At 56.4% G+C, this 21,531-nt stretch overlaps 1 protein-coding gene across 3 annotated transcripts; it reads left to right on the forward strand.

Moving 5' to 3' along the window:
• The first annotated feature begins 1,771 nt into the window (after positions 1–1,771).
• On the forward strand, positions 1,772–17,463 carry GRK6 (G protein-coupled receptor kinase 6). Of its 3 annotated transcripts, XM_007463100.1 has the most exons (17): positions 1,925–1,976; positions 5,659–5,754; positions 6,690–6,802; positions 6,921–6,998; positions 7,356–7,456; positions 7,792–7,884; positions 7,990–8,053; positions 8,193–8,333; positions 8,619–8,809; positions 9,613–9,650; positions 9,742–9,831; positions 10,818–11,026; positions 11,117–11,254; positions 15,321–15,458; positions 15,541–15,675; positions 15,790–15,791; positions 16,328–16,436. In XM_007463100.1, the coding sequence occupies exons 1-17, from the start codon at positions 1,925–1,927 to the stop codon at positions 16,434–16,436; spliced, it is 1,788 nt and encodes a 595-aa protein (XP_007463162.1). The 3 variants fall into 3 exon arrangements, with proteins under 3 accessions (XP_007463163.1, XP_007463161.1, XP_007463162.1); XM_007463101.1 differs by lacking the exons at positions 15,790–15,791; positions 16,328–16,436 and adding an exon at positions 15,868–15,976 and having other exon boundaries at positions 1,772–1,976; XM_007463099.1 differs by lacking the exon at positions 15,790–15,791 and having other exon boundaries at positions 1,822–1,976; positions 16,328–17,463.
• Positions 17,464–21,531: the final 4,068 nt, after the last annotated feature.

Below are 21,531 nucleotides of genomic sequence, written 5' to 3' on the forward strand. Positions count from 1 at the left end.
TAGATCCATGCGCTTTTCTCCATCTCCACTGCCACCTTCTCAGTCCAAGCAACCATCCTCTCTCTCCTGGAATTCAGTAGGCTCCCAACTGCTCACTCTGCTTCCACTCTTGGCCCCCTGAAAGTCTACTAGCCAGAGTGATCTTTTAAAAGTATAAGTCAGGAACTTCCCTGGTGGTCCAGTGGTTAAGACTCTGTGCTCCCAATGCAGGGGGTGCGGGTTCAATCCCTGGTCGGGAACTAAGATGCCACATGCCACTTGGCCTAAAAATAAAATAAAATAAAAGTATAAATCATCCTTTCAAAGGCTCCACATTTCATTTAAGAAAAACAAACAAACTCCTCTCCGTGGTTTACAAAGCATTTCAGGATCTACCTAGAATCCCTGCTCCTTCAACTCATCTCAGACTTTGGGCCCTGAAGCTACACAGGCCTTCTTCCTGTTCCTTGAACATACCAAACTTACTCTAGGCTCAAAGCTTTGCACTTGCTGTTGCCTCTGCTTGACACTGTTCCCCTAGATCTTTGTGTGGTTGGATCTGCTCAAATGTCACACCCTGAGACCATTTCCCTTATTTTGTCTTAATGTCTTAATAGCACTTGTCACTCCCTCAGGACCATACCATTTATTTGTTTACACATAGGATTACCATATTTATCCCCCTTCTAGCAGGTAGGCAGAGAGATTGACTATCTTGCTGGCACCACTGTATTCCCTAGCACCTGGCCCAGTGCCTGGCACAAAGTGCATGCTCTGTATTTTTGGATGAATGAATGGATAGGAATCAGAGAAGCCTAGTTGAATCGGATTCTGTCTTACCCGCAAGTTTGGGCAAGCCTCCGTTTCCTGGTGTGTGAAGTGAGGGTGGAGGGAGTAGGATGTTGAGCTAGATGGTGTTGATTAGCTGTAAAATTTCGGCCTTGTTTTCTCCCTAGTCCTAGGCCTGCAGCCCTCCACTGGACCTCAGCTCCCCACCTATATAATGGGTGTGAGCTCATTCCCTACGTCTTGGGGTGGTAGCGCTGCCTTATAAGGTAGCAGAGGCCGAGGGCGGACAAGGCCGTGTGGGTGGAGAGAAATCACAACATCCGGCTGTGGGGGCGGGGTGGGGCGGGGCTGGGGCCCCCGCGGTGGCCGGCCTGGAGGCCTGGGAGCAGCTCGGGAAGCCGGCACCCTCCTGTGGGCCTCTCCCTGCTAACGATGTGCGCCCTCCAGAATAGGCCGGCCCAAAGGAATACGGCTGGATACACGGCCCGAACTTGCTTGAGGCTGGCCTGCAAGAGGCCCAAGATACCAAGCGCATCCCTTACAAACCCTGGACAAGCCAAGGCGAGCCAAAAGGACCTGGCCCACACCCACATCTAATGGCCCAATCAGAGTGCAAAGCTGAGAATGACTGACGCTTCCTTCATCCAATAAAATACCAGGAATCCGGGGCGTGACCCAGAGGACCCACCTCTTTTGTCCCAGCGGAGGGCTCGGCCCTAATTGGCAGTTTGGTATCCTACGAAGGCCCAGAAATTCGAACGCAGGGGCTGAACCCCACCGCAGACCAACCAGGAAGAGGTGACGTTTTAAGTTCCGCCCCCTGTTCCTTTGAACGAATTCCTGGCTCTGGGGGCGGGGGATGATGAAGAGGCTGTCTAATGGGAAGACGGCGCGGCGAGCGCTCTCCCGGTTATTGGCTGAGTAAAGTAAACAGAGGGCGGGCCGGGGCGGGGCGTGCCGGCGCCGGGGTGGCCCCCGGGAGGGGGCGCAGAGTGCTCGGCGGGCGGCGGCGGCCGGGGAGGCCCGGGAGGCCGCGGCGCGGTCACTGCGAGCCGAGCCGAGCCGCGCCGATCGCCATCCGGCCCCGGCTCCCTCGCGCAATCCCGGCCGGTGGCGCGGCCCGGCGGGCCCGGCAGGCCCGGCAGCGCCGCAGCCCATGGAGCTCGAGAACATCGTAGCGAACACGGTGCTACTCAAGGCCCGGGAAGGTGAGGCTGTTGGGTGAGGAGAACGCGGGAGCGCGGCCTCAGAGCTCGACCGGGTGCCTCAGCCGCCCGATCCCCTAGGGCAGTTCGCTCCGTGTCCCGCACCTCGCGCAGACACGAGCCCTTCCGGCCTGTGGTCCTCTTTCTCCGCACCTGCCCCCCGGGAGCTGGAGCCCAGCAAGGGGTGGGTCAGGCCGCCGCCCGCGCGGCGAGGGGGTGGGGTCGTGGTGAGGGGGTGAGAGGAGGAGAGAGGAAGGAAGAGGGAAGGGTGGGACCCCAGCCCCGGGAGAGCCTCTCTGAGCCCTCTCCCAGGTGAGAGGTAAGAAGATGCCCCAGGAAGGGAAAGGGGCAGCCCACACCCCACGTGCCCGGGCCCAGACTCCGGCGCCCAGCCTGGGCCGGCACAAAGTTGGTGCAGGGTAAAAGGTTTGGAAAATAAATTAACCGAGGCTCTGCCGTAGCACAGCCTTTGCGAGGTGGGGAAACTGCTGGTCATATATGCTACCAGCATGACTGCCACTTGCTCGGTGCCTCAGGACACTGGGGATAGAGGTGAATGGGTCACAGTTTTTGCCCTCGGGAGTAGTGGGGCAGATGGGCACAGAAAAAACTGGAAGCTGAGTTTTGAAGGAAGGGAGGCATGCCAGGCTGGTAGGACTGTTAAGTGCAAGGCCTGGCAGAGGGAGCCTGTCTTGTGAACCTAGTGTTGCTGAGCTCCTCAGACATTACCAGGCACCTGCTCTATGAGGATCCTGGGGATGCATAGGGACCAGACTTGGTCCTCATTGCCTTGCGGTTAGTCTGCCCCTCACCTGCCACTGTTCACCTCATTAACATAATCACCGAACACCTGCTCTGTGCCCTGTCCTGTCCAGGGTGCCAGGGACCAGAAGAGAAGAAGACACTTCTTTTTGGAACTCTAGGGCAGGGAGGTCAGGACTCTGCTGGGCTTTCAGGCTGAAAAAGACATCTGCTTCGCCTTTCTGACCTATTTTACAGGTGGGCAACTGAGGCTTAGATCAATGACTAGCCCCCAGGACACACAGTGAGACTGGTTGACTCACGCCTAGGACACAGGATGTCCCCAATGCAGTCTGTAGGAAACCCGGAGGAACCCACAGCTGGCACAGCATCTCGTGCCCCCTGCCTGCCCAGTGCATGTTGACCCTGGGGAAGTGCTGCCTGGAAATGGGCATGGCAGTCTGGGTCCTCAGTGCCCAGAGCCTTCCTTATCTCCTGTCTCCTGTCCGTTATCGAGTCCTGGGGCTAGGCCTTCCTCCCAGCCTCTGGGGGCATCTGCCGATTCTGTTCTGCCTCGTCATCCAGCCATCCAGGGAGGAGGGGTGGGGAGAGCCTGGCCAGGCCTCCCTCCCTAGGGCTGTAGCCAGTTCAGTCCTCAGGCCTGCTGAGAACACTGCCTTACCTGACCAGAGAGTGTGGGCACCTTCTGATAGGCTTCCTCAGGAGGCATAGGGGGTTATGGCCAGACTGAGACCAATGCCTTCACTGGAGAATCCTTACTCCAACCTGGCTCTGTCCCTCTCACCTGGGTGGCTCTAGAGAAGTCTCTTCTCTCTGAACTTCAGTAACTCTTTTTGTGGGATGGTTGAGGGTGGGACCTGAAAACTAAAGGAAATCCCAGTTGTCACTGAGTTCTGAACCCTGGTCTGTAGATTGAGTGCATTGGAATCCCTTCATGAGCTGGCTGACAGCTTGGACCCCAGGCCTTTGCCAGCTTCCCAAGTGATCTGAGGCCCTGAGTGATTTGGGATTGCATGTATTCAGTTGACACCTGATGCCAGGCATGTTTGCGGTGGGAGAAGAGCTTGGGTTGTGGTCCTAGGGAGCTGGGTTCGAGTCCTGACTCTGGGACCTCCAGCCTTCGTAATCTTGGACCAAGTGACTCCTCATTTCAGGGCCTCGGTTTTCTCAAAATTGGGCCAGGTCTGGAAGAATTGCTATGAGGATGAAGTGGGACAGCACTGGATGTGTGAAACCTCACTTAGTCCTCCTTCCTTTCCCAGGCCCCCAGAGGCATGGGGAGGGGACCAGGCTGGGGTGGGGAGGAGCCCCACTGACTCTGGTGGCAGTTCCAGAACAGGATATTTGCATGTGACTCTGCTGCTGCCTTGATGTGGCTGGGAGGAGGGAGAGGAGGAAGTAAGTGATGGGGTTAGCAGGCGGATGGAGGGGTGGGGGAGGAGTTCCCCTTCTGGGGAGGCCTTGCCCTGGGTTGGGGGGTGGGGGTCTGTTGCTCACTCACAGTGGAGCAATGACTGTGGGGTATGCTGGGTGCAGGCTGCAGGAGGGCTGCTAGCAGGTTTCCCAATGGGTACCCTACAACACTTCCTCTTCCAGGCAGCTTAGGTCAGGGAGCCTATTGGAGGACCCATCCTTGCCCTCTCCCTAGACGGTGGCTCCTCCTGCACCACCTGCCTTCAGCCAGGCCAGATGGAAACAAGGCTGGGTAAACCATAGGGGAAACTGAGGCCAGGCAAGGGATAGTGGTGGCCTGAGGTTGCCACTGAGTTGTTGGAGCTGGGACCCACCTCTTGCCACAGCTCTACTGGGTACTGGACACAGACTCTCCTGGTCACCATCACAATACCTCTGGAGATGGCTCTGGACCTGAAGTACACATGGAGAAATTGAGGTTCCTAGAGAGCAAGTGATGGGCCTGAAGTGTAAACTGGAGATTCAAACCCAGGTCTGTAAGATTCCAAGACTCAGGCTCCTTCCACCATTTTCAACCTCATAGCCCACAGGCCACATCTAGCTAGATCTCTAACATGTTTTATTTATTGGGCTGCAGTGGGTTTTTTAAAATATAGGAACCAATATTTCATGTAACAGTCCAGAGTCTCAGCTGATTTTGAAAAGTCAGAAGAGCTGGCCACACTGGGCCAGCATTCCTGCCTAGTAACAATCAAGCAGTCAGCCGTGGTTGTGCTGCAGCTGCCCCTGTTTGAAGCGGCACGCCGGGTCCAGTTCCCACACTCCTCACCACTCCCTGTTGTCTACCATCTGGCCCACATTTACTGTACCCGTCTGGCTCTGTAGGCATTTGAGCTACTACCCTGGTCTCAGCAGCTACAGATGAGGGGTCAGCTAGGTAAAATGAGGCAGGTAGCAGGACCAGGAAAGCAGGGGTGGGGATCCTGAGTGTCAACCCTCCTGCCACCACTTTGTTTGCGTCTCTGATAGCTCTGATGCAGGGCCTCGTAATAGGGGCCTGGAGCCTACCTGGTGACCCATGCTGCTCTCTGCCTCTGGCATCTCTCAGGCATGTCCCACATGTCCTGGAACATCTCCCTTCTGGGCCTTGACTTACACAGTTCCCACCACTATCGTGTCCTTCTCTTTCTTCACCTGGGAAACTCCTACCTGGTAGGAAGAAGCAGAGGCCTGCCAAAGCTACCCGGAAACCCCACTCTCCCCCAGTGGCTGGCCTCATGCCCCTCTTGGCTCTTCCAGCCCAGAAGCCCCTAGCAGGTGGGCCTAGGGGCCCATGTGTGTCCTGGAACCCAGCGAGGGCATGTTGCAGCATGCAGAAGGAAGGCCTGAGGTGCCTCCCAGAGTGGACTGGGCCTAGGCTGGGCCCTGAAGGCCTCTGGATTGCACTGAGGGTGGAGGGGAGGCACGGCAGTGGCGGGACTCGAGACCCAGCACCTGTTTGCTTCCACAGGTGGTGGCGGGAATCGCAAAGGCAAAAGCAAGAAATGGCGTCAGATGCTGCAGTTCCCTCATATCAGCCAGTGCGAAGAGCTGCGGCTCAGCCTTGGTGAGACCTGGGCAGAGATGGGGGGTGGGGTGAAGAGGTGAGAGGGTCCTGCTGGTGCCAGGGGGGCCTCCCCCAAGACCTTGCCTCAGGCTGGAGGGGCAGGGTTGGGGGTTTTGGGGAGCAGAGAAATTGAGGCCGCACCACCAACCCAGTTTCAGTTCCTGGGCTTGGGCTGGGTGGAGGGCAGAGAGCACATAGGACAGCAGCGGGTGGTTGGGGTAGGCGTGGGGAGGAAGACAGGGTCAGATTGGGGGCGATCTGAGGGAAGCAGCGGAAGGGAGGGCCAGGCCTCGGGCGAGCAGGGCTCACAGGATGGAGCGGAGGGTGCTTCAGGGGCTGGAGTCAGCCCTCACTGACTGCCCGGAGAGCCCCAGGCCTGTGCTCAGCCCCACCCAGCCTGGCCCTGCGGGTGCCCCGCAAAACCTTAACGAGAAGGGCCAGGCCCCCTCTGAAGGCCTGCACGTGGGCTAGGAGTACACCATGGCTGCTTCCACCACCGGGAAGGAGGCCTAGCCTCGAGCTCGCCGGAAGCCACAGCTTCCTCCCACACTTTCGCCAGGCAGTCAACAGGTGTGGGCCGGGCCCAAGCCAGGCCGGAACCTCACAGACCACACCCAACCCCAACTGTGATGTATGCAAGTGGTGTGAACCAGGAGACAGCGGCTGGAAGTGAGGACCCCGGCTCTGGAGCCACACTCCTGGCTGTGTGACCTTGGGCTAATTACTTATCCCCTCTGGGCCTCGGAGTCCCAAGCTATGATGGCAGTAACAGTAGTGCCACCTCAGTGCTGTGGTGAGGGTTCTAAAGGAGACAATGGCTGCCATACTGCAGGGTTGGAAGCTGTTGTTAGGGCCCCAGGCCCGGTGGTGTGGACGAGTGCCCTGCCGGTGGGCTCCAGGTCCAGAAATCCAACGGCTCCCACCCCTGCCTGCAGAGCGTGACTACCACAGCCTGTGCGAGCGGCAGCCCATCGGGCGCCTGCTGTTCCGAGAGTTCTGCGCCACGAGGCCCGAGCTGACCCGCTGCATTGCCTTCCTGGACGGGGTGGTGAGTTCAGCCCAGCCCAACACCAAGGGTGGGCAGAGGTCCTGGGCCACATGTGCCCCATCTCCCCACACCTGTTGCTGTACCCAAACCCCAAGCTTCTCTGCCTCCCACCCCGCAGGCTGAGTATGAAGTGACCCCTGATGAGAAGCGGAAGGAGTGTGGGTGGCGGCTAATGCAGAATTTTCTGAGCCACACGGTGAGTGAGCACTGATGGAGGGATGATGGCAGCGGGTAGAGCTCAGTGATGGGGAGAGGATTGACCACAGCTCAGGCAGAGAGTGCCCTGGAGCTGCTCCAGGCTCACCAGGCAGCACTGCAGGCATGGAGCCCAGGAGGGTGGGCTGGGGCTCTGGACCCTGCAGCCTGCCAGCAGCTCTGCTTCACCCTGCCTCAAGGGGAGCAGCAGAAACCAAGTTCAGCAACTGGGCAGGCTGGCGCACCTCCAGCCCATAGCCACCCCAGCACAGGCCCGAGGTCTCTGCCATCTCTGCCCTGGGAGTGGGTGGCTGGCCAAGGGAGCCCCTGCACTGACCTGTCTGTGGCTTGTCCCTAGGGTCCCGACCTCATCCCTGAGGTCCCCCGGCAACTGGTGACTAACTGTGCCCAGCGGCTGGAGCAGGGGCCCTGCAAAGACCTCTTCCAGGAGCTCACCCGGTAAGCCTCTCCCTACCCATAGGCTGAGAATCGTGTCCTGACGGGCGGGCTTCTGTGGACCCAGAAGGCTGTGAACAGTTTAGCAGGTGGTGAGGGAGCTCAGCCCCTCACCCCAACCTTGCACCAGCTCTGTGACCTTGGGCAGGTTGACTCCCCTCTCTGTAGCATCTTGGGCTTCAGCCAGGATGCATGTCTCCCACCTAGGTGGGTTAGCAAGAGGGTTGGCTGAGGATGCTACCTTTCAGGCTGAGCATACACGTAACAGGGGGCCTGGCCCATCAAGCCAAGAACTTGGGGTGTCAGGGGCTGACCAGTCGGCTGGGTCTTCTCGATAGGCCGACCCACGAGTACCTGAGTGTGGCCCCTTTTGCCGACTACCTCGACAGCATCTACTTCAACCGTTTCCTGCAGTGGAAGTGGCTGGAAAGGTGAGCTCCTTGAAGGCTGGGCTGGGCTGGGCCGGGTTGTGGGGGCTCTCACGGGCGTCAGGCCCCTGATCAGCTAGTGTTTGATCCCCAACCCCTTGTCCACAGGCAGCCAGTGACCAAAAACACCTTCAGGCAGTACCGAGTCCTGGGCAAAGGTGGCTTTGGGGAGGTGAGTGGCTAGGCCAGAGCTCAGCAGAGTGCAGAGGTGGGGTAGGGTGGACCCTGACAAACCCCTTCCCCCTTTGAGCCCCTGTACCCCCAGGAAGGGCACAGCTGGTCCCCATTTGCCCCATCTACCCTGGCTACAGGTATGTGCCTGCCAGGTGCGGGCAACAGGCAAGATGTACGCCTGCAAGAAGCTGGAGAAGAAGCGGATCAAGAAGCGGAAAGGGGAGGCCATGGCCCTCAATGAGAAGCAGATCCTGGAGAAAGTGAACAGTAGGTTTGTAGTAAGTACAGACAGGAGACCCTTCCCTTTCCCCTGGCCACGCCTGCTCTCCCCACTCGCTGGACTAAGATCTCTTCCCTCCCACAGGCCCCCTCTAGGCACGACTGCCTCCCCTGTCCTCAGAGATGCCTGGGAAGGGTGGGTTTGGGGAATTGACACCTGGCCTAGGGAGCAGGCTGGGCCCCAGGGAGTGGTACTAAGAAGGATTTTTTGGGCGGCTGGCACCAGCCCCGCCACCAGGTGGCCCACGGCCCCTGCTTCAGGCCTCGGACCCTCTTGGTCACAGGTGAGCTTGGCCTACGCCTATGAGACCAAGGACGCGCTGTGCCTGGTGCTGACGCTGATGAACGGAGGTGACCTCAAGTTCCACATCTACCACATGGGCCAGGCTGGCTTCCCCGAGGCTCGGGCCGTCTTCTATGCGGCGGAGATCTGCTGCGGCCTGGAGGACCTGCACCGGGAACGCATCGTGTACAGGTGCAGGGGTGTGGCCCTCCTGGCCAGGGGCTGCAACTGGGCTTGGGTGGAGGCTGCAGAGAGATGTTGATGTGCTGGGGCTGTCACTGCAGGCACAAGTCTGTCTGGGCTCTGGCTGGGGGCTCCACACTCACCCACACTAGGCAGACTTGAGAGGCTCAGAACCCAGGCTCTGGGGTCTGGTTGACCATGTGTGAATCCCGGCATTGTCACCCCTCTCTCACTCTGTGACCTTGGCCACTCAGCTCCCTGCTCACAACACCATTTTCTTTCCTGGGAAGCAAAGACTATATATAACTCCTGCCTCTCAGGTTGTTGTAGGGAATGAATGAGATGAGATAATGCTGTAAAGTACATCGGTAGTGGAGAGCTCCTCTTACTACTATTACTGGTGATGATTTCATTTGAGCCTCACAACAGCTCCATGAGGAGATGGATGAGTAGCCTCATTTGACAGATGGAAAAGGTAGAGTCAGCCACCAGAGTGGAGGGAGAGCAGAAGCCCCTTGACACTAGAGGTGAACAAAGCTGCTGGTGATGTCTGGGAAGCTTCCCTCTGAGTGGGAACTGCCTTCCACTTGCCTAGCGAGTCCCAGGAGTCCTGGCTGCATAGATCCTTCATCTGCTCCCTCAGGTTGGGGCTGCTGCCAGGGAAAGCAGGGCTGTCTGTCCTCTGGCAACAAAAGGCTCCCACACCTTGCTGCACAGCCCATCCCAGGGGGTGAGCGAGCTAGGAGGGGGTGGCCCTGTCTGGCTGCTGGGCAAACTGAGCAGCATCTGATCCTGCCCTTCTCTCCCCACAGGGACCTAAAGCCAGAGAACATCCTACTAGATGACCACGGTGGGTGAGGGGCCACAAAGGGTGGGAGAGGCATGGGGGAGGTCTGGCCCACCTGCCTAACGGGCCTCCCTGCTTCTCCACCCACATTCAGGTCACATCCGCATCTCCGACCTGGGGCTGGCAGTGCACGTACCTGAGGGCCAGACGATCAAAGGCCGTGTGGGCACTGTGGGCTACATGGGTGAGTCCCCCTTCCCCCTGGCCCGCCAGCCTCCTGGGTCCTCTCTCTGTCTTGGGCCCAGTCCCACCACCCCTGTTGGGAAGTCTCCTGTACCTCAGGGAATAGAAAGAGCTGATGTTCTTCTTTTATAGATGAGGAGACCAAGACTCAGCCAGGGCCCCACACACTGTGAATCCACAGCGTTCACTCATTACATATTCATTGAGCTACTCCTACTGGCCGGGCCTATAGGTGGCTACCAGTGAAAGACAAGGCCCTCATACCTGTTTCCATGGCCCCGGCTCTCCACTCCCGAGACCTGCCCATGCTAGAAGTGGGAGTGCCCATCTGTGGCGGAGGCCAGGATGTGGCCCCAAATGCCCCTTGGGACCACGTGACACAGTAGACAGAGCTCCAGCTATGGGCTCCACCTCTTCCTTGTTATGTGTCCTCGGGCCGGACATTCTGCCTCTCCCAGCCTCACTTTCCCTGACTGTAAAGTGATCATCACCTACTCCCAGGGTTGCCTTGAAGATGAAAAGAGGTAGTAGAGGCAAAAATCCCTACCTACCTGTCCTAGCAGGCAGTAGGTACCCAGCAAATCAGTTGCTGTCTTCTTTCTTCTCTTTGATATTAAATCTAGAGGTTGCAAACTGGCAGCCACACTAGGACTAATTTGGCCTCCATCTGTTTAAATCAAATTGTTTTTCAAACAATTTGAATTGATCGCCAACATTTGATAACCCAGACAGCTTCATGTTAAAAATACGGATTTCTGACTTCTCTTGAAAAGTCAGAAGACATGGCCCCCTGCAGGGCCATACCAGCGCCCTTTGATGGGATGTGTGCTCTCCTACTCACCTCAGTCCCCACCAGGCTGCTGATGGTACCTCTCTGGGTGGTGCCAGTGGGTTACCCCACCTTGACATGCATGCTGGGCATACCTGGGGCCCCGGGGCTCAATTCCACCTCCTGCCCCGTCTTAACTGCTGTGCTGTCCCTCCCAGCCCCAGAGGTGGTGAAGAACGAACGGTACACATTCAGCCCGGACTGGTGGGCGCTAGGCTGCCTCCTGTATGAGATGATCGCAGGCCAGTCACCCTTCCAGCAGAGAAAAAAGAAGATCAAGCGGGAGGAGGTGGAGCGGCTGGTAAAGGAGGTGCCCGAGGAGTACGCGGAGCACTTTTCCCCACAGGCCCGCTCGCTCTGTTCCCAGGTACAGCAGCCAGCAGGAGGCCCAACTGGCCAGGGCTGGGGCTGGGGGCGCCTCTCCTGGAGCTACCCTGACCACCCTGCCTTGCCGTAGCTCCTCTGCAAGGACCCTGCTGAGCGCCTGGGGTGTGGGGGGGGCGGTGCCCGAGAGGTGAAGGAGCACCCCCTCTTCAAGAAGCTGAACTTCAAGCGGCTGGGAGCCGGCATGCTAGAACCACCCTTCAAGCCTGATGTGAGTGCTGCCCACTCCTGCCGAGGGCAGGGCCAAGCCCTGGCTAGGGGGCAGGGGTGGGCAGGAAGGGTTGGGGGCTCTTGGAGGATTGGTTGGGACACCCTCATTGCAAGTGTTAGAAAACTCAAGTGGGTTAACCAACAAAACAGAATTCACCGGGCTCAGAAAAATGAAAAGCTGTGGGAGAGGCCTTGCTTTTGGCCCACCCGATCCAGGGCTCCAACAATGTTGCAGGAATTCTGTCTTCCTCTCTCTGACCACCACTGGTCGGTGTGCAGGCTTCTCTTTCAGGCAGCTGTCCCCAGGGTGTGGCAGGCCTACATCTTAACAACTCAGCCACCCTAGAAGACAGAGAGTGCCTCTTGCCCAATAATTTCAAAAGAAGTCCGAAAAGGAAAAACAAGGCCTGAGGCTGATGCTCATTGCCTGATTGCCCAGAGGTCCCTCAGCAGCCACACCTGGATCCTATACCCACCTGAGCCACTGCCAGTGGTGGGAGATCGGTTTCCCAAAGGAAAACTAAGATGCCTTGCCAGCAGGGGAAAGGGCCATTGGGCTGGCAAAACATCTGCTGACCACTACACCTGGCAACGCTGACCTCCCGTCTGGGAGCAGGACACTCCCCTCTGCAGAGTCTCACTCATTTACTGAGCATCTCAGTGGGTCAGGCATCCTCCTGGCAGAAACATCCTCAAGTCATCAAATTCTAAGTGGCAGAAGCCCAACTCAAACTTAACGCCCAACATGGAGCTTATTGGTTCATTTGGCCAGAAAGTCCCAGAGTAGGGCCAATGTCAGGGTTTCATACCGTGTTGTCAGGACTCCATCTCTTGGCTCTGCTGCAGCCTGTTGACTGTTCCCCCACTAAATTCAGGCTTCTGATTGGCCAAGATTAGATCACGTGCTTGCCCCCCTCTCATGTGTAAGAGGACTGGGACCTGTGATTGACAGTTCACCAGGAACACGGGGAAGGAAGGTAGGTGATAGGCAGGCCAGGTTGGTGGCTGTCAACCATGCACGTGATTGTTTACACATTCAACAAATATCTGAGTGCCCATATGTACCAGACCTCAGAATTAATAGAGTCAAAAGGACCCAGTCCTCCCTTCATGTTCTAGTGGGAAGACACAGCAAAATAAACCAGTAAGTGAAAAAAGTGTGGTGGGGGGGTGGCAGTATTTCTAGACAGGATGGTCTCTGAGGAGCTGTTGGTTAAGTAGAAGCCTAAAATACGTGAAGGACAGAGCTGTACCAGGATTTGGGGCGTGACCATTCCAGGGAGAAGGAGCAGCCAGGCATTAAGATCCTGGTGCAGGGACCAGCCTTGAGAGGTGGAACAGCAGTGAAGGCCAGTGTGGCTGGCATGAGCATGTGCAGGGAATGTGGAACAGGAATGTGAGGTGGGGGTGTGGGCCACAGAGCAGGGGAGCAGGAACGGGAGTGGGAGGCCACCTAGTGGGCTGCTGCCTCTGCAGAACTGCATCTTGTAGGTGGGTCTCACCAGCAACCCACGGTTTTAGCCTTGCTGTGGGCAGTTGAACTGAGAGCCTGACTTCCGGCAGCCTGCCTCAGGGCTGGCCCTGCCACTCAAGTTTACTCCTCCTTCCCTGCACATCAACCTTGAAAATCAGTGCCCTGGAGTTTAACTTTTTTTAGAAGCAGCAGATGAAAAATGTGCTTGATGATGATATAGTTTTTAACAGCTTTGTTGAGTTCATATACCATACAACTCACTCCTTGAAAGGATATAATTAAATGGCTTTTAGCATATTCAGATTGTGCAACCATCACCGCAATCAATTTTAGAACATTTTCATCACCCCTCCCCCCAAAGTACCCCATGCTCATTAGCAGTCATTCCCCATTCTCCCCTCCCCTGGCCCTTGGCATCCACTCATCGACCTTTTGTGTGTGTGTGTGTCTGCGTTGTGTCTTCGTTGCTGTGCGCGGGCTTTCTCTAGTTGCGACGAGCGGGGGCTACTCTTTGATGCAGTGCACAGGCTTCTCATTGCGGTGGCTTCTCTTATTGCGGAGCACAGGCTCTAGGCATGCAGGCTTCAGTAGCTGTGGCTCACGGGCTCTAGAGTGTAGTCTCAGTAGTTGTCGTGCATGGGCTTAGTTGTTTCACGGCGTGTGGGATCTTCCCGGAACAGGGCTCGAGCCCATGTCCCCTGCATTGGCAGGCAGATTCTTAACTGCGGCGCCACCAGGGAAGTCCCTACTAATCTACTTTATGTCTCTCTATATTTGCCTATTCTGGACATTTCATATTAATGGGATTATATAATATGTGGTCCTTTGTGACTGGCTTTTTGCACTTTGCATAATGTTTTCAAGGTTCACCAATGTTGTAGCATTTATTGGTCCTGCATTCCTTTTTTATGACTGAATAATATTCCATTGTGTGAATATGACACATTCTGTTTGTTCATCAGTTGATTGACATTAGGGTTGTTTCCACTTTGGGGCTATGATGAATAATGCTGTTTTGAGCATTCACATACAAGTTTTTGTGGGGACATATGTTTTCATTTCTCTGGGACATACACCTAGAAGTTGAATGCTGGCTCATATGGTAATGCTATGTTTAACCTTTTGGGGAACTGCCAGACTTTTCCAAAAAGCAGCTGTATGATTTTACATGATAATATTTTGACATCCTTAACAGTAGGACTTAGAAAAAAATGTAACAATGAAAAAAGAAGTGGCCTTCTGGAGTGAGGTGGGCTCCTGGCAGAGGGCTGGGGGTGCAGGGAGGTGGGAGGAATGTTCTAATCCTTTGGTTGGCAGTGAAGCAGAAGGGGATGGAATATGCCATTGGACATCCCAGGACAGAGGACCTATCAGCTCCAGGCCCCGCATGGAGTACCCAGCTGAGATTCAGTCTGTGCTGCCCTCACCAGTTGTACCTAGACAGCTGTATACAGGTGGAGGCGGGTGCCTGTTACTGATTCCTTATGGCACTGTGGGGGCTGTTTGGCCACCGTGGGTCAGCTCTGCAGCCTTGTCAGGCAGTGAGCAGTCAGGGATATTGAGCCCGTTTAGAGGGGAACTTGGGCCTCAGAGAGAAGGGACTGCCATGCTCAGGAAGTGCATGGGGCACTTGTGTTTTGTTTTGTTTTGGAAGTATAGTAGATTTACAGTGTTGTGTATTAGTTTCTGGTGTACAGCAAAGTGATTCGGATATATATATGTATGGATGTATATATGTGTATATGTGTGTGTATACATATTCTTTTTCAGATTCTTTTCCATTGTAGTTTATTACAAGGGATTGAATATGGTTCCCCACGCTATACAGTAGGACCGTGATGTTTATCTATTTTATATATTGTAAAATGTATCTGCTAATCCCAAACTCCTTATTTATCCTCCCCCCTTCCTCTTTGATAACCATGAGTTTGTTTTCTGTGTCTGTGAGTCTGTTTCTGTTTTGTAAATAAGTTCATTTGTATCATTATTTTAGATTCCACATATAAGTGATGTCATGTTAAATATATTTGTCTTTTTTTCTTTTTTGGCGGTATGCGGGCTTCTCACTGCTGTGGCCTCTCCCGTTGCGGAGCACAGGCTCCGGACGCGCAGGCTCAGCGGCCATGGCTCATGGGCCCAGCCGCTCCGCGGCACGTGGGATCCTCCCAGACTGGGGCACGAACCCATGTCCCCTGCATCGGCAGGCGGACTGTCTACCACTGCGCCACCAGGGAAGCCCAATATATTTGTCTTTGTACGACTTACTTCACTTGGTATGATAATCTCTGGGTCCATCCATGTTGCTGCAAATGGCATTATTTCATTCTTTTTTATGTCTGAGTAATATTCCACTGTACATTATTTATATACATATGCCACATCTTCTTTACCGACTCATCTGTGGATGGACACTTAGGTTGCTTCCATGTCATGGCCATTGTTAATAGTGCTGCTGTGAACACTGGGGGCACCTGCAAACCAGGAAGCTTCAAGGGTCAGGGCAAACCCAGCCCCAGCTCAGGGTTGAGCTGCCCTCCTGTCGAGGAGGGGTGTGTGTGGTGTTCCTGTCTAACCACTGCCTCTGTCCCCCCAGCCCCAGGCCATTTACTGCAAGGATGTTCTGGATATTGAACAGTTCTCCACAGTTAAGGGTGTGGAGCTGGAGGCCACTGACCAGGACTTCTACCAGAAATTTGCCACGGGCAGTGTGTCCATCCCCTGGCAGAACGAGGTGGGGACCTGCCCAGCTGATGGGGTGGGCTCCAGAGGGGCGCCCTTGGGGTCAGTACTCACAGCTACCTGTTCTGTGGCAGATGGTGGAGACCGAGTGCTTCCAGGAGCTGAATGTCTTCGGGCTGGATGGCTCGGTTCCCCCAGACCTGGACTGGAAGGGCCAGCCGCCTGCACCCCCAAAGAAGGGACTGCTGCAGAGGCTCTTCAGTCGCCAGGTAACCCCCAGCAGTGTCCTACCTGGGTCCCCCGCCTGGCTCCAGGGGACGGTGGGTGGGAGGCAGAGCCGGTGCCTGCATGCGCGGGGAGTAGGCATCCTCCAGCCGTGTCAGCGGTGCCCAGGGTCTCTGGCCTCATTCCCGCCTGTCCCCCACCCCCGGCTGGGCTCACGGCCTCTTTTCTCTTTCCAGAGGTGAGCAGTGTGGGCTCCCCATGGGTTGGCCTTGCTGCCCGGCCTTGGGGAGCCACAGACAGCCCTTCCATGGCAGAGGCGAGATGTGGGCGAAAGAAGTCTGGTGCCCGCTCCCTACCTCCCCCTCCCCACTGCTTCCGTGCCCAGCACCTGCAAGCCGCTAGCCTTGCTTAGCCATCTGTCTCCCCGTGCCCTGCCTCTACCGGCCCCAGGGGAGAGGGCCCTGGCAGAGCCTGGGAGCCACCTGGTCCTCCTTACTTCAGCCTGTTGCCAGCAGCCTCTGCACTGATATCCACACATGTCTGGCCTGAGCTGCTGCTCTGGGCCCCTCATGGGGAGCCCCCTCCTTGGAGCACAGAGCTCCTGGTCTGCCCTGGCAGGGCCGGCCCAGGTGACGGCCCTGGTGGCTAACTGCGCCCGCTCTGCCTCTCTCCCTCCGTGTCTTCCCCGCCCTCCAGGACTGCTGTGGGAACTGCAGCGACAGTGAGGAAGAGCTTCCCGCCCGCCTCGAGCTCCCCACCCGCCTCTAGCCCCCAACCTGAGGCCCCGCCGGGCGGTTGGCGGTAGCAGCTACTCCAAGTGCTGTTTACAGTTTTGCACAGTGGTCTTCCCCATTGTCCACTCAAGTTGTGGCCTGGGGAACACAGCCGGAGCTGTCCCCAATGCCCTCTGCCCCTCAGCCCCTGGTCTGGCTGAGTTTGGCAAGGCCTGGACTGTCCCTGGGACAAAGGTGCGTCCCTTCAGCTCTTGTCTGTGGAGCTCGGGGCTTTCTGTATTTATGTCTTTGTATGAATGTATATAGCAACCAGAGTGTTCTTAAGACCCACCCTGGAGCCGGCAGAGGGGCTGCTGCCACACTCCAGGCACCTCAGGCCCAGCTCAGACGGGCGAGGTTGGGCCAGGCCAGGCCCCTGGGCCCCCAGCACTGTGCTTGCCACCGCCGACCTCCAAGTGAGACTCGTGCCTGCCCCTGCCGCCCTGGGCTTAGGCCGCCAATTCTGGGGCCCAATACTGTCCCTTCTCAGTACCTGTCAGAGCTGGATCTGGGACCTCTGTGTCCCCTAGGCCTGTGCCAAAGTATGACCAGAGATTGGGCTGACCCTGGGACCCCTCAGTCCACTGCCCAGACTGTCCCAGATGGGTCTGCCTCTGCCTTCCAGCTCCCAGGTCACCTCGTCCCTTGTGCTGGGCCCTGTCCTGAAGACACCTCGTGCAGAAACACCCCAGCCCAGGCCAGGGGAAGGGTAGGGGTGGGGGTGTCCCTGACCAACCCTCAAACATTCCAGACTCCCCTCATAACAGACACATGTGCCCAGCAATAATCCACCCCTCCCAGTGTGTGCCTGTGTGTGCCTGTGTGTGTGTGTGTGTGTGTGTGTGTGTGAAGGGGGCAGGCAAGGCTGTGGGCCTGCACCCCAGGCCCCAGCCCTGGCCCCTCCCGGACTGTGATGGCCATCCTGCTCCCAGTGTTAGGGTAGCGTGGGATTACAGGGTCCCAGTTTTTCCATATTTAAAGCCAATTTTTATTACCCATTTTGTCCAATATAAGCTGCCACATGTCTCTGTGTGAATACAGTCCGAGCACAAACCTGGCCAGCTGCCCCTGCTTGCCTCTTTCTTGCCCCTGGTGGTCCAGGGGTCTCCCTGCTTCCCTGGCCCTGCTGGAAGTGGAAAGAGATTGGAAGTGGGGATAGTGGGGGCTGCCCTTCCAGCAAGGCCCAAGGGCCCCCAGGGCCGATCTTGGGGTAGCCTCTCCAGGCAGCCAGGCTTTGGTGGCCTTTGGGCCCAGCAGCTTCCTCAGCAGGTTGAGGCCTGAGAGGAAAAGCCTTGGGTCCCCGCTAGGTATGGGTCTGGCTCTGGAACCACTAGGGTGTGGGCCTGTGCTAGAGAGGCGGGCTCAGCTGGCAGTATCCCCTCCGAGGCCAAGGTGGCCTGGCCGCCGCTTGTGGGTTTGGAGCGGCCTGGGGAGTAAGGTGGGAGCTGCTGTTAGGAACACCTGCCCAGTCTGTCTTACCTGGACACCTGCCAGTTAGGGCACCTGCCCAGTCTGTCTTACCTGGACACCTGCCAGTTAGGAGCACCTGCCCAGTCTGTCATACCTGGGCACCTGCTGTGTGATTTGCCCAGGGCCAGTACACATGTGTTAGAGCCATTCCTCTGCTTTGCCTTTGAAGCAGGAAATGTGGCTGGGCAGAGACAGACACTGGTGATGCTGGAAGTTAGGCTGTGGCAGAGGTGGGTAGAGACCAGCCATGTGGCCATCAGGGAAGATTCTCTGAAGGTAGCAGTTGAGCCAGGTCTTGAAGGAGACATTCACCTGGGGGACAGAGGAAGTTGGGGAGCATTCCACCTGTGCAGAGACTTGGGAGTGGCAGCCTGTTGACCACAAGTCTGTCCCAGACTTCACAAGTCTGTTCCTGGTCTGTAGCATCCCAGTGGCCCCAGCCCCCCAGGGATGTTCTGTAACCACCATAAGTGTTTGTTCCTTGCCTCTGGGCTGGGTACCCAGTGCCACAGAGGCCACATGAGCTTTGCAGTTGGATAGCTCTGGGTTCAAGTACCAGCCTGGCCACTTGCCAAGCTGCCTTTGCATAGGCCCTTCCCTTGTCTAGAAAGCTGGGTGTGATACCCATCGCCTCACCGGGCATCTATGAGAATCCAACTAAGTAGCCAGTCACCCCCTTGAGCCCCTGGGTCACTGGCAGGACTCTTGCCTGTTGGGGGTATGTGGGTGCTGGGGGTCAGGCTGATGGCTATCTTAAGGACAAGTCAAGGTTCCAAGTACCAACTTCGAAGGGGCCTCTGGTGGCAGCCTAGCTCTTGGTATGTGGAGTGTGCACCGCTGCTTCTATTGACTTGAGGGAAATGGGGTAGGGAGAGGGCCTTACCTAGGTCTTCCAGCTAGTGAGTGGACGTTGCAGTTTGGAGAGGAAGCCAGCTGAAGATGAAGAAGCTGGAGGTGAGAGGTTGGGGCCTGAGGTGCTCCGGGCTCTCTTGTGGGTGGTGGGGGGAGATAGGTATTAGTGTGCAGAAGCCACAGCCCAGCTCTGGGCAGGTGTGCAAGGGTAAATGAGTGCCAGGTAGCTGGGGGGGGGGGGGCCGGGAAATGTGGCTGGGCAGAGACAGACACTGGTGATGCTGGAAGTTAGGCTGTGGCAGAGGTGGGTAGAGACCAGCCATGTGGCCATCAGGGAAGATTCTCTGAAGGTAGCAGTTGAGCCAGGTCTTGAAGGAGACATTCACCTGGGGGACAGAGGAAGTTGGGGAGCATTCCACCTGTGCAGAGACTTGGGAGTGGCAGCCTGTTGACCACAAGTCTGTCCCAGACTTCACAAGTCTGTTCCTGGTCTGTAGCATCCCAGTGGCCCCAGCCCCCCAGGGATGTTCTGTAACCACCATAAGTGTTTGTTCCTTGCCTCTGGGCTGGGTACCCAGTGCCACAGAGGCCACATGAGCTTTGCAGTTGGATAGCTCTGGGTTCAAGTACCAGCCTGGCCACTTGCCAAGCTGCCTTTGCATAGGCCCTTCCCTTGTCTAGAAAGCTGGGTGTGATACCCATCGCCTCACCGGGCATCTATGAGAATCCAACTAAGTAGCCAGTCACCCCCTTGAGCCCCTGGGTCACTGGCAGGACTCTTGCCTGTTGGGGGTATGTGGGTGCTGGGGGTCAGGCTGATGGCTATCTTAAGGACAAGTCAAGGTTCCAAGTACCAACTTCGAAGGGGCCTCTGGTGGCAGCCTAGCTCTTGGTATGTGGAGTGTGCACCGCTGCTTCTATTGACTTGAGGGAAATGGGGTAGGGAGAGGGCCTTACCTAGGTCTTCCAGCTAGTGAGTGGACGTTGCAGTTTGGAGAGGAAGCCAGCTGAAGATGAAGAAGCTGGAGGGGAGAGGTTGGGGCCTGAGGTGCTCCGGGCTCTCTTGTGGGTGGTGGGGGGAGATAGGTATTAGTGTGCAGAAGCCACAGCCCAGCTCTGGGCAGGTGTGCAAGGGTAAATGAGTGCCAGGTAGCGGGGGGGGGGGTCCAGACCTCCCACCAGACTCCCCTTAGGCTAGGTAGGAACTTCTTGGCTAGGGTTCAACCCACCTTAAAGTTCTTACCACAGTGGATGCTTGGCAGAGAAAACTCCCAGAATTCACTTCTTAACAAGCCTTGCCCAAGTTCACCTCCTCCATCCAGCCCTATGGTAAGAGCTGGGGGACCCAGATGGAGATGAGGCCCCTGCCAGCTTTGAGCTCTGTCTGGTAGGCAAGCAGACGTGGGGACAGTAGGACCCAGTGTGATCAGCACTGTAGCAGAGATGATGCTGGGACTGGGGGCCAACACCAAACAGGGGAGGCCCCTTGCCACAAAGGTGTCAAGTTGATACCCTCCAGGATACAGAATCAGATGTTCCCAGGGGAGGAGCCGGATGGTCTAGAGCCTCTAGTGGTTTAGGATGGCTGAACGTGGGGTAGTGGCTGGAGCGGAGGTCAGTGAGACTCTGCCATCCTGGGCTTTGAAAGCTGTGTTAAGATGTGGGGTCTCATCTGAAAGGTGGGGCAGTCCTGAAGGGTTGTAGGTGGTTGTGTCAGGGTGTCTCCCTAGCATGTACAAAAGCACCCCATGTTTCCTTTGGGTAGACTCCCCTCAGTCCCTTTGGTTTATATGAGACTGGGCTTGCACCCCCTGCATACACATACACCTAGAGCATGTGACCCAGGTTGGGCTGTTAGGAATCTTTGGTTGCAACTGACAGAGCTGTCCTATAGCTAACTTAGAAAGTGTTAAAGGGATATGGAGGGGCTTTCCTGGTGGCGCAGTGGTTAGGAATCCGCCTACCAATGCAGGAAACACGGATTCGAGCCCTGGTCTGGGAAGATCCCACATGCTGCAGAGCAACTGAGCCTGTGCTCTAGAGCCCGCAAGCTACAACTACTGAGCCTGCGTGCCACAATTACTGAAACCCGTGAGCCTAGAGTCCATGCTCTGCAGCAAGAGAAGCCACCACAATGAGAAGTTCATGCACCACAATGAAGAGTAGCCCACGCTCACCTCAACTAGAGAAAAGCCCGCGCGCAGCAACGAAGACCCAATGCAGCCAAAAGTTAATTAACTAATTAAAAAAAAAAAAGATATGGAGGAGCTGAGATGGGAAGAATCAGAACTGAGGCAGCTCATCAAGGCACAACCTCCAAAAGCAATATGCTACAGCCATGTTTATGTCTCTGCACCACTGAGCTCCAGAGTCAAGAAATCCAAATGACCAGGCTGGGAACCTGCCCACTGTACATCAGGGGCAACTAATGGGGTGAAATGAGTCCCCCAATGAAATCAGGGTGCTCAAAGAAAGGTAACATACTGGGTGGCTGAACACATCCCTTCCCCCATACCTGGATTGGATCACCTGTGGGCACTTGGCCAAAATGAATCCAAAAAGAACCTAGGGGGTTGCTAGAACTTTTGGGGAAGAATTGGGGTTCTCAGTTCCCCTGGGGATGGGTGGCTTGTGCCTAGAGCTGTGGGGTCATCCTCGCCACCATTTGGGGGCAAATTTGCCTGAAAATAATGCAAACAGAAGAGAACTGAGTGGAGAGAACAGATAAATGCCTCATTGCATTGCTGGAACACAATTGTGACCACAGCTAAAATCTACCCCTGGACTTCGCAGTTACATGTGCCA

This window comes from Lipotes vexillifer, unplaced genomic scaffold, assembly GCF_000442215.2.
Source record: "Lipotes vexillifer unplaced genomic scaffold, Lipotes_vexillifer_v1.1 scaffold514, whole genome shotgun sequence".
NCBI lineage: Eukaryota > Metazoa > Chordata > Mammalia > Artiodactyla > Lipotidae > Lipotes > Lipotes vexillifer.

Bases quoted from the DNA above. Each gene is read 5' to 3' on its own strand.
- GRK6 (XM_007463100.1), top strand. From the start codon at position 1,925: ATGGAGCTCGAGAACATCGTAGCGAACACGGTGCTACTCAAGGCCCGG. The intron at 6,803-6,920 runs GTGAGTTCAGCC...CCCACCCCGCAG, and splicing joins TTGCCTTCCTGGACGGGGTG to GCTGAGTATGAAGTGACCCC. The intron at 6,999-7,355 runs GTGAGTGAGCAC...GCTTGTCCCTAG, and splicing joins AGAATTTTCTGAGCCACACG to GGTCCCGACCTCATCCCTGA.